The 15,621-nt window shown below is 34.2% G+C and overlaps 3 protein-coding genes across 4 annotated transcripts in view; all 3 read left to right on the top strand.

Annotated features, from left to right (window-relative positions):
* The window catches only part of LOC106720028 (proton-coupled amino acid transporter-like protein CG1139), a 37,969-nt gene extending 34,579 nt beyond the window's left edge, over positions 1-3,390 (top strand). The window contains exons 4-8 of the mRNA XM_014514573.2: positions 571-843; positions 1,354-1,714; positions 2,062-2,243; positions 2,487-2,659; positions 2,876-3,390. Of these exons, the coding sequence (XP_014370059.2) occupies positions 571-843; positions 1,354-1,714; positions 2,062-2,243; positions 2,487-2,659; positions 2,876-3,183 (1,297 nt within the window). The 3' untranslated portion in view covers positions 3,184-3,390. The remainder of the gene's footprint in view (positions 1-570; positions 844-1,353; positions 1,715-2,061; positions 2,244-2,486; positions 2,660-2,875) is intronic.
* A 1,684-nt stretch (positions 3,391-5,074) lies between these two features.
* On the top strand, positions 5,075-6,776 carry LOC106719961. The gene is made up of 7 exons (XM_014514455.2): positions 5,075-5,188; positions 5,275-5,367; positions 5,695-5,782; positions 5,896-6,015; positions 6,102-6,217; positions 6,288-6,423; positions 6,629-6,776. Exons 1-7 carry the CDS (start codon positions 5,117-5,119, stop codon positions 6,772-6,774), a joined length of 771 nt encoding a protein of 256 aa, XP_014369941.2. The 5' UTR covers positions 5,075-5,116; the 3' UTR covers positions 6,775-6,776.
* A 680-nt stretch (positions 6,777-7,456) lies between these two features.
* On the top strand, positions 7,457-12,496 carry LOC106719892 (Y+L amino acid transporter 2). 2 transcript variants are annotated; one of them, XM_014514366.2, is made up of 10 exons: positions 7,457-7,830; positions 8,642-8,744; positions 9,374-9,489; positions 9,905-10,030; positions 10,278-10,377; positions 10,452-10,620; positions 10,838-11,038; positions 11,222-11,371; positions 11,458-11,629; positions 12,146-12,496. In XM_014514366.2, the coding sequence occupies exons 1-10, from the start codon at positions 7,626-7,628 to the stop codon at positions 12,208-12,210; spliced, it is 1,407 nt and encodes a 468-aa protein (XP_014369852.2). In that variant the 5' UTR covers positions 7,457-7,625; the 3' UTR covers positions 12,211-12,496. The 2 variants fall into 2 exon arrangements, with proteins under 2 accessions (XP_014369852.2, XP_014369853.2); XM_014514367.2 differs by lacking the exon at positions 8,642-8,744 and having other exon boundaries at positions 7,689-7,830.
* Positions 12,497-15,621: the final 3,125 nt, after the last annotated feature.

Below are 15,621 nucleotides of genomic sequence, written 5' to 3' on the forward strand. Positions count from 1 at the left end.
TGACCACAATCTAGTGAAAGAAGTATAAGTCACTTTGTAGCAAACAATATTGCGCTAATAAAAGATTTATACGGCGTTATACTATTGAATTCACTTGCATTATCTTTAATACAATTTTTAAGAATTAAAGAATTTTTAAAGATTCATTCAGTTGTTTAAGTATTTTCGGTACAGACAAAGAATCAAATTGTTTCTTACTCGTAATAAATAAACATACATCATATAAACAAAAAAGTAATGAGATTGAATGTGGTAGAGTATAAATAAAGGTAGAGGAAGACCAAAGAAAGTATGGATAGATTGTGTGAAAGAGGATATGCGTAAGAAGGGGGTAAATTCAGATATGACGGCTGATAGAGATGTATGGAGGAGTGGTACATACTGTGCCGACCCTCAGGGATAAGGGCAGGTTGATGATGATGTTTCTTACTCGTAATATTAGTTATTTAAAAAGTGTTACGATTATCGATTAGAGTTAGGAATGAGGAACCCCTGTGCTACCCGAAACCAATATAATTCTAGTTCTAGCTTACTGCCGCAATAGCTTATTTATTCATATTTTTTTTCTAGGAACACGGAAACACTGCTACACTTAATGAAGGGCAGTTTAGGAACCGGTATTTTAGCGATGCCGCACGCTTTCTCCAAGTCGGGTTACGCAGTGGGAGCTATCGGCACCGTGGTGATTGGAGTCCTGTGCACCTACTGCATCCACGTACTGATGGACTCTTGTTACGTGCTGTGCAAGCGGCGGAAGGTACCGTCGCTCACATACACAGCCGCGGCGGAGGCAGCGCTGTCAGAGGGCCCCGACTGGTGCAAGGCTTGCGCACCTTATGCCGCGTTAGTATATCCATACCGATATGTATCCATGTCTGTGTAAATCATGAGCAATAAAAAAGTCAACTGTTCTTCATAACTGGGACATATATCGTGTTATTCGCCGAGATATTTCATCGATCTTTTATTAATTCAAGGCTTTGTAAAAAGAAAATTCCGCTTTGACCTTTAGCGATATGTTAGAAGTTTCGTTTAATGATCCCTATTATTTGCCCTGATAGAAAGAACTAGTTTTCAATTAGCTTTAGGGATTCAACGAATGGTGTTTCTAGAAGTAATAAATCAAAGTGGTATTGTTGTAGAAACTTTTTCGTCCATTCCTTACAAATGACACATTCAGATATTTTGTGTAATATCTAATTCTATAGCGGCTCAATTGTTAATCAAACAATCTAAATAAGTCATTGCTATTAGTTCGATTGCACCAACGACAGACGAAATCCAGTCTATTAGTAAAAAAATTATCCATTACTAAGATATTTTCTATAATAGACATATTTGTTTTGTTTGCAGGCATATCGTGAACGCATTTCTACTAATCTATCAGATTGGCACATGCTGCGTGTACGTGGTGTTCGTGTCTGAGAACATTCAGTTCGTGCTGACGAAGCAGTTCGGAATAGACGTGGCCGTGACTGATGTTATGCTATGGATCCTCGTCCCTCTCGTACTTATTAACTGGGTGCGAGATCTCAAGTACCTCGCGCCGTTCTCCGCTATCGCCAACGCCGTCACCATTGTCAGCTTCGGAATTATCCTCTATTACATATTCAGAGTTACACCTACATTAGAAGGCAAAGTACCAGCTGGCAAAATCGGAGACTTTCCACTTTTCTTCGGAACTGTACTCTTCGCGTTGGAAGCTATCGGTGTAGTAAGTTTATTAAATGATACATACATAGTTTTATTCAACTAATAAATCGCATATAATTACGAAATTATTTTATGCAAAAGAACAGAATTTAATGCTCTCCGGTTTTGTTCCAATATCAATTCGGTAAACAATTGCAGAATGTCAAAGAAAAGGTTAAGAGAAATTATCCAGGTTTATGTTATTGCCAAAAGTTTTATTTGGAAAATCAAACTTACAAAGACTTATGTTATTTTATGTTAAAAAACGATGGTGATAAGATTAATCGCCCAACTAATGAATTTCGTGATGCGGATAAAACCAATAACATGTTTTTTTTCTTTAAATTTCTCAAAAAATGTGTTACACAGATTCTGCCTCTCGAGAATGAGATGAAGACCCCCAAGGACTTCGTAGGAAAGTTCGGCGTCCTCAACCGCGCCATGATTAGCATCATCATTCTGTACGTGGGCATGGGCCTGTTCGGCTACCTACAGTATGGCAACGCCGCCGCTGGTAGCATTACACTGAATTTACCATCAGAAACTGAAATGTAGGTTATTTACGTAAATGTTTATATTATATTTTATACGATAACGATGAACAAATTAAGAGTACAAAAATCTTATAGTTATCTACGGAACCTGTCCAGAAAACAGTAATCTTTGCGTTAATAAACAAATGAAGAAAAGGTTTGACTCGAAAATACATAAACGAGGAACCGATGCAACGATGAAAAGAGCACGTTAAAGCTGTGAACAAATGAAGTTATAATAATAAAAATGTTTTTTTGTAGCCTAGCGAGTGTGGTACAATGCCTGCTGGCGTTCGCTATCTTCATAACGCACGGTCTGGCGTGCTACGTGGCCATTGACATCTTGTGGGGCGAGTACGTTGGGCCCCGCATACACTCCTCGCACCGTACACTCTGGGAGTACGTCTTGAGGACGCTCGTCGTTCTACTCACATGTTAGTACAAAAACTGTGCTACAATCATTTAATTGCAATATGTCACCTGTTATTGTAGAGATGTAATTGATATATAGCCTTCTATTATTTCAGTCTAGACTAGAGACATCCACGACCAACTAAGAATTCATAATAAAGTAAATTATTAAATACAGTCACCATAAATAAGAACTTTTCTATTTCTGCCTCCCCTTACGTTACTAAATTTGTTTGCAGTCGGCATCGCGGCGGCGGTGCCAGAACTGGATCTATTCATCTCGTTATTTGGAGCACTCTGTCTCTCGGCGCTGGGCCTGGCCTTCCCAGCCTTCATCCAGAGCTGCACCTACTGGTACTACGTATCTGATTCAGAGCGTATACGGATGATCATCAAGAACTCAATCGTTGTAGTGTTTGGTACACTGGGACTCGTTGTCGGAACTTGGACTTCACTAGAGGGCATCATTGTCAAGTTTTCCGGACACGGACATGGATCCGTTGCTAACACCACTGAGATTTTCAACCAAACAGTCTTAGCACCGTGAAATACGTTTGAACAATGATTGGGAAAGTGCCATTATTTGCAGAATTGTCCGTGGCACCTTCTAAGTACAAATAGCGTATGGGTCGGACAGTATAGAAATAGCTTTGCACTTCATTCCTCTGCAAATGGAATATTACCTCAAAATAAATTTTTATTTACATATAAAATTTTACAGACAATCGTTAAGTTTTAAATGTAATACAAAAAATAATGTAGGACGACGTTTTTTGATTGTCCATGTAGAACATAATAATTGTTGAGGTACATACATACAACTTGTTATTTATTTGAGTATTAGATAGCATATGATTTTATTTGTAATGATAGTTAAGAGATTTTCATAACATTCATCAATTTTCAACCTCAAGTGAGACAGTTGTATTGTAAAATAATAATAATAATAATAATAAACTACAATGCAACAATAATAGATTTTAAAACTAGAGTATTGATTTACAAGTAATTGAATTTAGTTTAGCTGCCCCATCTCTTTGCGAAATCAAAGCTTCGTCGAGCATACAGGCTCGCCGGCAGACTTGCCGTTTTATTAGTGCAAATATTATGTACAAAGTGCAAATGTTATTTAAAAAGCAAATTATATTAGAGACTGTTGTGAAACTGTTTAATTGAGTTATTCGAAGCTGTGAGATTCTATGTCAAGCGATGTGGCATTTCCGTAGAATAAGCGTTATGTACAATTAAGAATAGAATACTATTATAAAGTATTAATATTATGATATTATTGTTAATAATCAATTTCATTGAACAAACATTTAGTAATAAATTTGTAAGCCTCGCGAAATTGTTACCGAATATTTTTAATATTGACTTTTTGAAAGTTGAAGATCGGTGCATTATGGCGGCGCATGCGATGTGCCCGCAATTCAGTGCGACTGATCCGCTCAGCAGTTTTAGTACATAATCTGTGATGTTGATAGTTGATAAAAAACTTATATTTATTAAAAGTCAATTTGACTATAATCATGTGCTCATCTGTTAGGAATTGTTTATAATTTCAGTATGAAATATAGAGTAGTATATTTTTAAAACGATTTTTATTAATTTCCTACTCCCATACCTTTTGTCCTCCTAAAGTTCTAATTGTTTGTTATTAGTTTACTTATTTCCAAGGTTCCAATAAGCTAAACAACAGGTATCGTTCGGTTCGGGGAGAAAGGATATAGCACGCCTTTTTTAGAATTGGTCGACCTCAGAAACCATCGGTAAGGATATTACCGATTTATAGTAGGTAAACTGCAGTGGATCCTCATTATCAATAGTACTAATTTTAAAAAGAAATTGAAATTATTTTTGTTAGACTGACAAATCAATAGAAATGAGGAATTATAAAAAAAACTTATCGAAACAACTTTACCGTAGTAATGGTGTAATCACCGACTTATTAAAAACAGACCTGTTTATATAATTACAGAGAAACATTCCAAAATAAATCCATAGACAATAAAAGACATTGTCAGCCATAGAAATGTGTAAATATAATTTCCCATTTCTATTGAATTCGACTTTACGTTTGAACGTCTGTATACCTAATTTTATACCATTGTAACCACAATCACCTGCAGCATAAGCGGTTTGACCCATTTTATATGAGGTGTATCCGATTCGTATCTTACCCGGAAGATTATACTCGTAGAAACAGACGGCACGGCACCTTTAATATAAATTATAATAATAATAAATTTAATTAAAGCTAAAAATAAGTCCTTCTTACACTTCCATTGTTAACACTAAATTGCTCCATAAGTTATTAACAAGCGTAGGTTTTTTGCCAATTAAAGATTTAAAACACACTAACAGTCAATAAAATTTAACAAACGACGATTAAATATTGTTTTCTTTTCCAGTGCATACTCTAGGTTTTTTTCATTATTGGATATAGTTACCACTTCAGTGTCAGGCGCAGTATTTCTGCAATGTTCTTTTTTGTTTCGTTGATAAGTATCCTTTGGTTTTTTAAATGTGGAGATGGGAAGCTTGCCTCTATGGTAATTTAAGACCTCACTTATTCATTAAAGATTACCATCGCCTCACTTTCATCAGACAACTTGTAGTATTCACGTTAACTTTTCAGCATCCTGTTTTAATCGCTCGTTCTTCTTTGGATTGGATGCCAAGCAGAATTAATTCCCTTTATTCTGACGTCGGAGCATGGAGCGGAAAGTTTGTAAGTCCAGTATTTTTTTTAACTTGCTTAACTGTCTGTTTCGAACGAAGTATAGACTCACAAAGCTATCACAAACCTATTTGTAATTGGTAACAAAGTAAGAAACGTGTTAATGGGTTAATACTCAGTGACGTCATGGCATAGTGATATAAGCAGTCACCCAGGCGAATAATTATAAGCATAACGAAAAATATATTTTCATTGATCTGACCAAAATATCTAAACCTTAAGACTTTCTATCACAATTACGTTAACGTGAGTGGTTATGATAAAGTAAAATTTAATTTTGGACTTAAAAAAGCACATATTTATGCAATACTTTTTCAGCGACCAGTTATGGATGAAATAGAATCGGATGAAGCTTTGAGATTTTATCAATTCCTAAATTATTTAGACGGAGGCAGTTTCGGTACAGGTAGGTTTCGGTACTTACTATAATTTTGTATAACCTTGGCATGTTTTTGAATTGATTTTCCATGTTTTCCTTTATTTTACATTAACATTACATTAATTTCATTTGTTGTTTAGGCCCCATAGATGAATTCGTAGACGCAATGTACAGGTTAGCCAGTTATATGAAACAACAAAACAGTAGAGAAACACAAGTGAGAGGTATGCGAGAACTCGAAGCAATTAATGGTGAAAAAGGTTACCTAATTTTTTATATTTTATGTTTCGAACTTTGAACTAACTGTAATATTATATGTAATATAAAATACCTAATCTTTTTTTAGGTAATAGTATCAAAACCGTTTTAGAAATCAGCACGGTAATAATGAGGAAGAAGCGAAAATTTTTCTGCACTGGTGAAGTGAAGGAGCCAATTGTTAATAATAAAATAATATGTAAAGTATGTGAACATTGTATACCATTTATTTGTCACGAACATAACCTACTTATTTATTATTATTTTACTATAGGATAGAATTTTATTGCCTATTGCTGGGACTTCGTGTAGAGATGCAATCATGTATTGGCATCCAGATTTAACAGAGGAGCACTACTGCGTTGGCGCGCTAGAGTCAAAAAGTCCTGTTCATATAATGGATATAGAAGGTTAGTTTTGAAACGTATGATCGCCTCCAATTTAAGGTTTCTTAGAAATCCTGATTAAGGAATGCTAAAGAAACAATATCCAACTTAAATCGACCTACATTCTTAGTAATAATTTGGAATAAATCTAGTCTCCGTGTGAAAAATTCACATGTACTATATTTTTCAGTTTTTTACTAATAAATGACAATGAATTATAAAATTTCAGGTGAAATGTTTTGTAAAGGTGACGACTATTCTAAAAGAGAATATTTGCTAGCGTGTGACTTCTATGAAGACCAAGAAGCCCCAGTTGCGGATTTACTTCAATATTACCCCGATCCAGATCCTGAAATAAGTCCTAAACTATTCTGATATGCAACTCCAGCTGCTATTTATTAAATGTCTTGTGTTATTCATAATTTAAAAGTTTAAATGCATGTTCCCCTTTCCAAGTTTTTGTTGCAAAAATGTGATTTAATTTAACTAGAGTTAACTTTTTTAAAAGGGTTTGTTCTACAAAAAGTTTGATTAAATCAAATTCAATTTAATTATGAGCACAAAATCACAAGGAGAAAACTCTTCGAGATATTATCGGATAGGTAAAAAATTTTATAAAGCTGTGTAGCGTCTGAATATAGGTTAGTTCGATTAAATCAATCTAACCCTATTAGGCGCCGGGTTGCAGGTCCATGGATAGGCGTCAACCTCTGGGTGGCGGCGCCCCGCCCTCTATGCACCCTCATGTTAAGAAGGATGAGGGTTAAATCATTTTTACTCCAATGATCTCGATGAAATTTGGTGTAGGTATAGAACACAGTCTGGAAGAACAAAAAGACTACTAATTAAGATTGTCTATGACAATGTTGTTTAAAAATGATTTTTCGATGAATCCATGAATTTATGATCTATGGTCCTAACACATGTCGTTGACGTTGACACTTGTATAGACGTTTTGTTGTGACACTTGTGTGTGATCGCGATTTGCAAAACTTTTTACAATGTTTATAATTTAATTTTATATTTTTGCAAAATTATTTCTAATAGAGTTATTATTTTTGATTAATGCTACTGTCAATCTTAATTTAAATCTATAATTAAAAATGTGAAAGGTCAATTACTCTTGAGTCAATGTAGGTTAACTTCATCTATTACACGTTCAAGTACCATAGAAGTTTCGCTAACCATTATTATTCGTGCTTTCGTGGTGAGATAATATAAAGAAAATGAGTGAGGAAAGAGTTAAAATGCGAAAGCAATTGGGATTGCTGGAAGGTGTCGCTATTATATTAGGTATAATTTTCGGTAGTGGTATTTTCATTTCACCTAAGGAAGTTTTAGAAAAAACCGGGTCAGTGTGGGGAGCATTAACCGTATGGGGAGTATGCGGGATTTTGGCAACTTTAGGCGCCATGTCATATGCAGAATTAGGTTAGTACTTTTTTAATTTTTTAAGTGGGTATTTGGGTTTTCCATTACATATAACATTTCACATTACTACTACACATTTTTAAATTATTTACACAATTAAGTATACACGCATAATTGCAGAAATTCTGAAGGACTACCTGCTAGCCTTTAATTAAGTTACAATAATACAATTATTTATTGGATTATTATTTCATGATGAATTTTCATAAATAATTATTTTTAACTTTTATTTTCAATTACCTGACGGAACTGAACAATATGAAAACTGTTTTTTTAAAGTAACTTACTAAAACCTGCATATTTAAGCTAAGTGTATGTTAATTTCCCCTGGTTTGATCTTTTTCACACTTGGTCATATGTTTATGGCAATTCACAGTAGTCTAGTATATCCTAAATGTTATTAACAATATTCTTATAGATATAGTTGAACCTGGATAAGAGAGGTCTGAATAAGCAAGAAACCTTTATAAGCAAGAGTAATTTTCCAGTTACAATAAAAGACCACCGAAAGATAAATGAGAAACTCAGGCTAGAGACAAACTTCTATAAGCAAGAATATTGCAGCCACTGGGACTTTCATATATCTAGGTTCAACTGTATAATATAAAACAATATTATATTAGTTACACCAATTTTAAATCAAAAATGTCTATACTGATTTTTATGGTTTTTTTTTTGTATTTGTCTTCATCTGGAATAAAATAATATGTATATGTAATAAATATGATATTGATACGGATCACTGGTTGACCTGACAAACATATTGCATAAAAAATGATAAAAAATTCTCACATCATCTCATCATTCAAAGGCACTACTCTGGCGCAAAGTGGTGGAGATTACCATTATATAAATGAAGCATTTGGACCATTGCCTGCTTTTCTTTACCTGTGGGATGCAAACCTCATATTTGTGTAAGTGCAACTTGTTTTACACACAAACACCATACATCCAATTGCATCAACTGTTTTGATACACAATTATAAATGAGTTAGTTCTTGGTAAAGCTTAAATATTTTATACCTTCCTGCCTGTAAACAAACTTATTGCTTTTTACCCTATATCCATTGTTATCTATAGTTAATCTTCAGTTTTCACTGTCTGGAGTACAGCTTCACTTATAGCACATAGACTAATTCATTGTTACATTGCATTACGCTTGGATTGTATCACTTGGTTGTCTGTTTGCTATTAGAGGAACACATAAATATGTCTGGATTAAATTATAGAATGGTTCAACAATATTGTTCTCTATATACGGTTTTTTAATATTCTCATGCTTTATATTTACTGCTTTTTAACATCTTATATGGCATGTGTTAAATAAATTACTTCTTCAGATAAGTGAAAAAAAAAATTGTAAGACACAGCTACTTTATTGATACATTGAAATGCATATTACTTATTTTTTATAGATTATGTTGCATTTATTTTTAAATTATTGTGTGGTTTAAATAGTGTGCAATGTAAAAAAAATTACAACTTTATTTTGTAATAACTATTGTATACAGTTAATTCCAGAATATTAATTTGTGTCTTGTAGGCCCAGTACAAATGCTATAATGGCATTAACATTTGCTAACAATATATTGGAGCCAATTTTTCCAAACTGCTCAATTGATCCTTGGAGTAAAAAACTGATAGCTGCAGTTACCATTTGTAAGTAAAATACATTATAATAGTGTTGTGCAATTTTTAATACTCATAAACATTATTTCGTAAATGAAATTGTCAGTTTTAATCATAGTCAAAAATTGCTATCATCAAGTATTAAGGACTGCGGTTCTCTGGGGTTTTAGTGATAAGTTTTTGCCCCTCTTATGTACATCCGCTTAAAAAAACAAAGTCAACAATATGTGTTCAATACACAACAACTAAAATGTTGCTACAGTTGAATCTTCACAACCTACTGTTTGAATGTTCATCTTGTGACATGTTCACATATCAGTGTATGTGATTGTATTTTCTATATTAACCCTATAGTTGTACAACTCTAAACATATTTAAAAATCTATTGTAAGGACTGTTTTAGCATTCCAGGATATTAAATCACTAAAAGTAAGGTGTGTTTCAGGTTTTCTAACATTCATTAATGCATATGATGTAAAGTTTACAACTCGCGTCCAAAACATTTTCATGTTTACAAAGATCTCAGCGCTTATTGTCATTATCATCGGAGGAATTGTATGGATGGCTCAAGGTATTTTATTTATGCTTATATTTTTCTTACAGTAGTTAATAAGAGTAGTGGTGTAATATATATTATATCGAATGTAAAATGTATTATTTACAAATGTTTACAAATGGGTTTTTTATACAAGTATGTCAGGCATCATCAGCTAAATCAGTCTATCTCTATATTCCACAGATCATTTTTATTTGCTATAGTGAATTTACACTTGTAGATACTGTAGTAAGTGATAATATATAAACTAAATATGTTGTAGGTAAAGTAGAACATTTTCAAGATGGTTGGGCTGGAACAAAGACATCTGTCAGTGATTGGTCGGTAGCATTTTACTCTGGGATATTTTCTTATTCAGGATGGTAAGACGAAGCATCTTATGTACATGTTGTATTTCTTTGTTTTCTTTTGTTTAAAATATATAACATGATTATAGGAACTATTTGAATTTCATGACTGAAGAATTACGAGAACCATTTGTGAACCTACCTCGGGCTATCTATATCTCACTACCTATGGTTACGGGTATCTATCTTCTTGCTAATTTATCTTACCTAGCAGTTCTGGGACCAGTTGGAGTCAGAGCTACTGATGCTATTGCTGTTGTAAGTAATATCATAATATGTATAGTTCTCTATAGTTTCTCTGTTTTTTTAATACATATATAAATTAAAACACATACAAACACATAGGCTATATTTATTAAGTTTCTTTTTTATTTCCGCGCGGACGGCGTATATAAAACAGTGATCACTACAAATTTAAAAGTTAGTATGTTTGGAAGTCAGCCATTTGATGTAGAGATTGTTTTGTATACAATAGGACTTTGCGATCGCGTCACTGGGGTGGCTGCGGTGGTGCATGCCAGCACTGGTGGCGATAGCGGTACTCGGCGGGCTCTCGGTGCACGTGATGACGTCATCGCGCATGTGCTTCGCCGGCGCCCGCAACGGACACATGCCAGAACTGCTTGCCCACATCAATGTGGCTTGCATGTCACCCCTGCCTTCTCTCGTCTTTTTGGTCAGTTTTAAAATTTATATTTGATATGATTTTATTTTAGACTACTTAATTGTAAAATGCAATGACATTAACCACGTTGGCCATTTAATCTAATGCTGCTGCGGACTCTAAACTCTGTTACTATTAATTAGCCCTGGGCGTATCATGATGAGGCTGCACTCTTACGATGTTATGTACTGGTAGATGCTGATATCTCTCATCATGCTGATCCCTGACAGCCTGACATCTTTGATAACATACTGCACGGTTGTTGAGTCGTTCTTTACCACGCTCAGCTGCAGCGCAGTACTCTGGCTGCGCTACAAGAAGCCGCATTTACCTAGACCTATTAAGGTTAGTTTCCACTATCGTTTTCTTTTCAACTTTTATAGACTTACTGATTTTAGTAGATCATAACCCATGTTCGTTGGTATTTATAGGTGGCGCTGTGGATGCCGAGTGTGTTCGTTTGCGCAAGTGCGGCTCTGCTCGTAGTGCCGGCGTGGAGCGAACCGGCTGCGGTGGCGGCGGGCGCACTAATCACACTCACTGGTGTGCCAGCCTACCTCTTGCTAGTGCGCCACCCACCACAACGTCTACAAACTATATCCAGTAAATTTAAACATTAATTTCAAATACTAAATTATTATAATATGTCACCGATAAATTGTTTAAACTTTCGTGAGACATCATAATTAATTAATTAAGAAACGGCTTAACTCACGTGTGATCGTCCGGTGACGGCACCGACTAGTTTCGGACGTGCGAGACGCGACGCGACCGCGAAGTCCTCGGAATAAACACTCGCCCTGAAGATGGACCCCCGATGGGTCCGAAACTAGTCGGTGCCGTCAACTGATGATCACACGTGAGTAAAGCCGTTTCTTAATTAATGTCACCGATATATCGTCGTCGTTGCTCATTTACAAAATTTATCAAACCAAATTGTTATTTAGAATATTGAATATTAAAAGTTACTTTAACATAGTCTTTTGACAATTTTGAATGAATTTTCATGAATACAATTCAAATGATAACTTGCAATTCAAAATAATTGAAACTATTTACAGTGTAATATCTGACTGGACCTGTTATAATTATTAATTTATTTTCATTATTAATTTTCAGCTAAATTTACCCACACTTGTCAGAAATTGTTCCTGTCGGCGGTAGAAGATGATAAAGAGGAATAAATATGGCTACATTAAATGAAAAACTTAACACTGCCATTATCTCTTCGCTACTTCATAATTACATCATTTCAATCCTCCACGCATACTGTTCTATTTAATTCGTGTTAATTATAATAGAATAGTTCTTATTTTTATTGTTTATGTGCTAAATCCGACATACGTTGCAATGAAACTTGCGAGTCAAAATAAATTCAAAGTTCGTCTTTCAAAGTAATACTCAGACATTAGTGCGAGAAAAATTAATATTATAATTGTTTTTTTTAGGGCACAAACTTTTTATGGTTCATGAACGCAGCATATAAATATTGGTATTGATTTATGTAGAAAATCTAAAAAAAAATAACTATTAGTAAATTGATAACAGTGATTTTTATTTATGTACTTACAAAAAGAGAGACAGATAACTATTAAGTTATTAGCTTTATTGCTTATAATTTTAACTGAACTAAGATCTGAGAATTGAATCTTTAATTATTCTCACTATTTACTAAGTTTCTCAATTATTCATTGTTTTTTTTTTTATAAATATGTATATATTTCTTAGACATTTTAAGCTGAAATTTTTAAAAGGTGCTCCTCAAATAGATTTATCAAACCTTGCATATTCGAATTTCGAATGTCGAATTTATTCGTAAAATCTTGACTATAAAATGTAGTTAGGGCCGAAACACATAACGCAAACTGCTTATTTTTGCGGCGCCGCAACGCCAAAATCGGCAGTTGCGTTGCCGCGTTGCGGCGTCGCGAAACAGGGCATTATGGTAGGGCAACCATTTTCTCGTGATTTTTGAGTGTGGATAGACGTCTCTCTGCGATGGATCGTAATAAACTTATTGCTTATTTGTTATTAAGAAGACATTATTCTATCTTAAAAATACGGCAAAGAAGATACTGGATACATCCATTAAGTAAGGGTATGAATCCAAATGGCGAGTTCTTTTCTAAAAAATACGAAGCATTAAAGATAGACGAAAAAAAATTTGTTGCCTACTTTAGAATGAGTATATCATCATTTGAAGAGCTATTAAGCGAGTTGTTTGCAAGAGTGTTAGAAACAAACTGCATCCTTGTCAACAAGTATGACGTCATAACGCTGGAATTCACGTCGTGCGTTGCGGCGCCGCACCGCTATAGCGCACTGCCGATTTCAGCGGCGCGGCGCCGCAACGCGCTTATGTGTTTCGGCCCTTAATATGAAGTTATTTTCTATTAAAAATACCGTCAAAATAGGTCCAGCCGTTTCGAAGATTACTCACAGACAGACGGACAAAAAATTAAAAATTGTCTTAACACATTTTTTTGTATATAAAAGATACTCCAGATTTATATATCTGTATTAAAAATATTGGACAAGGTTGTTTTTTAAGATATAAATGTTTTTTCCTTTTATTATTCTTGTAAATTATATGCATTTGGAGAAAACGACATATTTTTACCTCCTTGTTTTGATTTCTTTTTCTGAATGTTTGATTGTTTTTACTAATTTGTGATGTTTTTTGTTTGTTTAAATTACTTTCCTTCAATGTGGAGTAAAACTGAAAGCTGTAAATAGAAGGCGCCAGCGTCAAGAGTCGGCTATCATCTGTCAAAGTTATACGTCATTAAGCGATTTAAAAAAATTGTTTAAAGATTACTTAAATTTTTGAATGTTTTGAGTGCAATTTGACGGAAGTCGTTGCTATGACTACAATCTACAAAGTACTTTGTATGTAAAGTGAAGTTTTTTTTGTATTTCTGTGGTATGTTTAGTGCTACTATCATTCTTGATGATGCTGATATCTATAGTGAACAAATAGCAGTTTTTCTCTCCATTTGGTAAAACCTTTACAACATCTTACCAGATTCAAAGAGAAGTTGAGAATATGTCTTTGAACAGGTTTTTAGGGAGTGGAAACCCACAATATACCTGTAGTATGTACACTAACTATTTGTGTTAAAGTCGATACCCACAGGTGGGCACAGTTAATCAAAAAGTTAACTTCGTTAATCGTTAATTCGTTAATTAAAAAATTAACTTCGTTAATCGTTAAAGCGTTAAATTCTCAAAAATTTAACGCAAGTTAAAGTTAATCGTTAACAGTTAACCATACCAAAATTATACATACTAATTTCACACTTATTGTGGCGACACTTATTTAAAATATTAATTTGACTATACATTCTATAACAAATTAGTATTGGAGACAAGTATGTATGCATTATAGTATATTTCATTACGAGTGTGGAAAGCCTGTCATTGCAAAGTGTTCCGACAAATGTCTACCCGAGCCGAGGCGCAGCCGAAGGTGAGGGTTGACAGTTGGAACAAATTGTAATGACAGTTCCGCACGTGTAACAACTAAACAACTATTTTGATGTGAAACATCTATTGGATCACTTGTAAAACGAATCGTTGGCGTGGCGACGCTTGCCGTGGCGACGGGTCGCCAAGCTATACTAAGGTATACACATATATATTTTATGTTTAGTAGAGTGTACGGTGTGGCGACGGGTCGCCACGCTATACTGAGATATACATTATTAATATTATTATCATTATTTTATCATTATTGTCATTATTATCATAATTATCATAATTATCGTTATCATTATCATTTATTTAATAATAATATTTAATATTTTATGCATATTACTTGTACACACACGATGTTTCACATCTGCCAGGCGTCCCATGACGGCTCACAAGTTTTTTTAATACAGTTGCGAAAAAATGAAGCAATTTAATAGAATAATAAAAACACAACTAACAAAAATGTTTGAAAAATGGCGCCAACTGTAAAAGAATACAAACAGAGATTTTTTTGTTTTCTTCACCCATTCTGGGTAGGCAAAGGGAACTATGTCCAAACGGCCAAGTCTTCAGTAGATTATTTTTATTGATATGAAATGAAAATGAAATTGAGATGAAATAAAATGAAACCTAACCTAATTCATTGAATCAAATCATTAAATCTGATATTGTAACAAATTAGGAGCTTCTTTTTAGAAATATTTGCATGAATCATAAAAACTTCAATGATTTTTTTTTGTAAAAACTTCGTGGTTGTTTTTTCTTTTTAATAGACATTATTTTGACAGTTGGGAAAGAGAACGCACGAGTTTGGAAAAGCTAAAGAAAAAGCACGAGTAAAAAATTGTTTTAATACAGTTGCTCAAAAAAGGATTGGAGGGTATTGCAGGGACGAAGAGCGTTCGGAATGTGGGCTATTACATACTCTTGTTTTATATACTCGTAATGAAATATACTATTTCGAACCTTCTTTTGATTTTGTCCTGTTGGTCACGTCTTTCCCGGACGCTCTGACGCATCATACTAGCACGCGAACTTCACATATATCAATTATCAACTCGTTCGTTCACCATTCGAGTCGTCGACAGTCGCCCAACATAGTTGAACTTACGAGCGTGGCG

This window comes from Papilio machaon, chromosome Z (assembly GCF_912999745.1).
Source record: "Papilio machaon chromosome Z, ilPapMach1.1, whole genome shotgun sequence".
Taxonomy (NCBI): Eukaryota; Metazoa; Arthropoda; class Insecta; order Lepidoptera; family Papilionidae; genus Papilio; species Papilio machaon.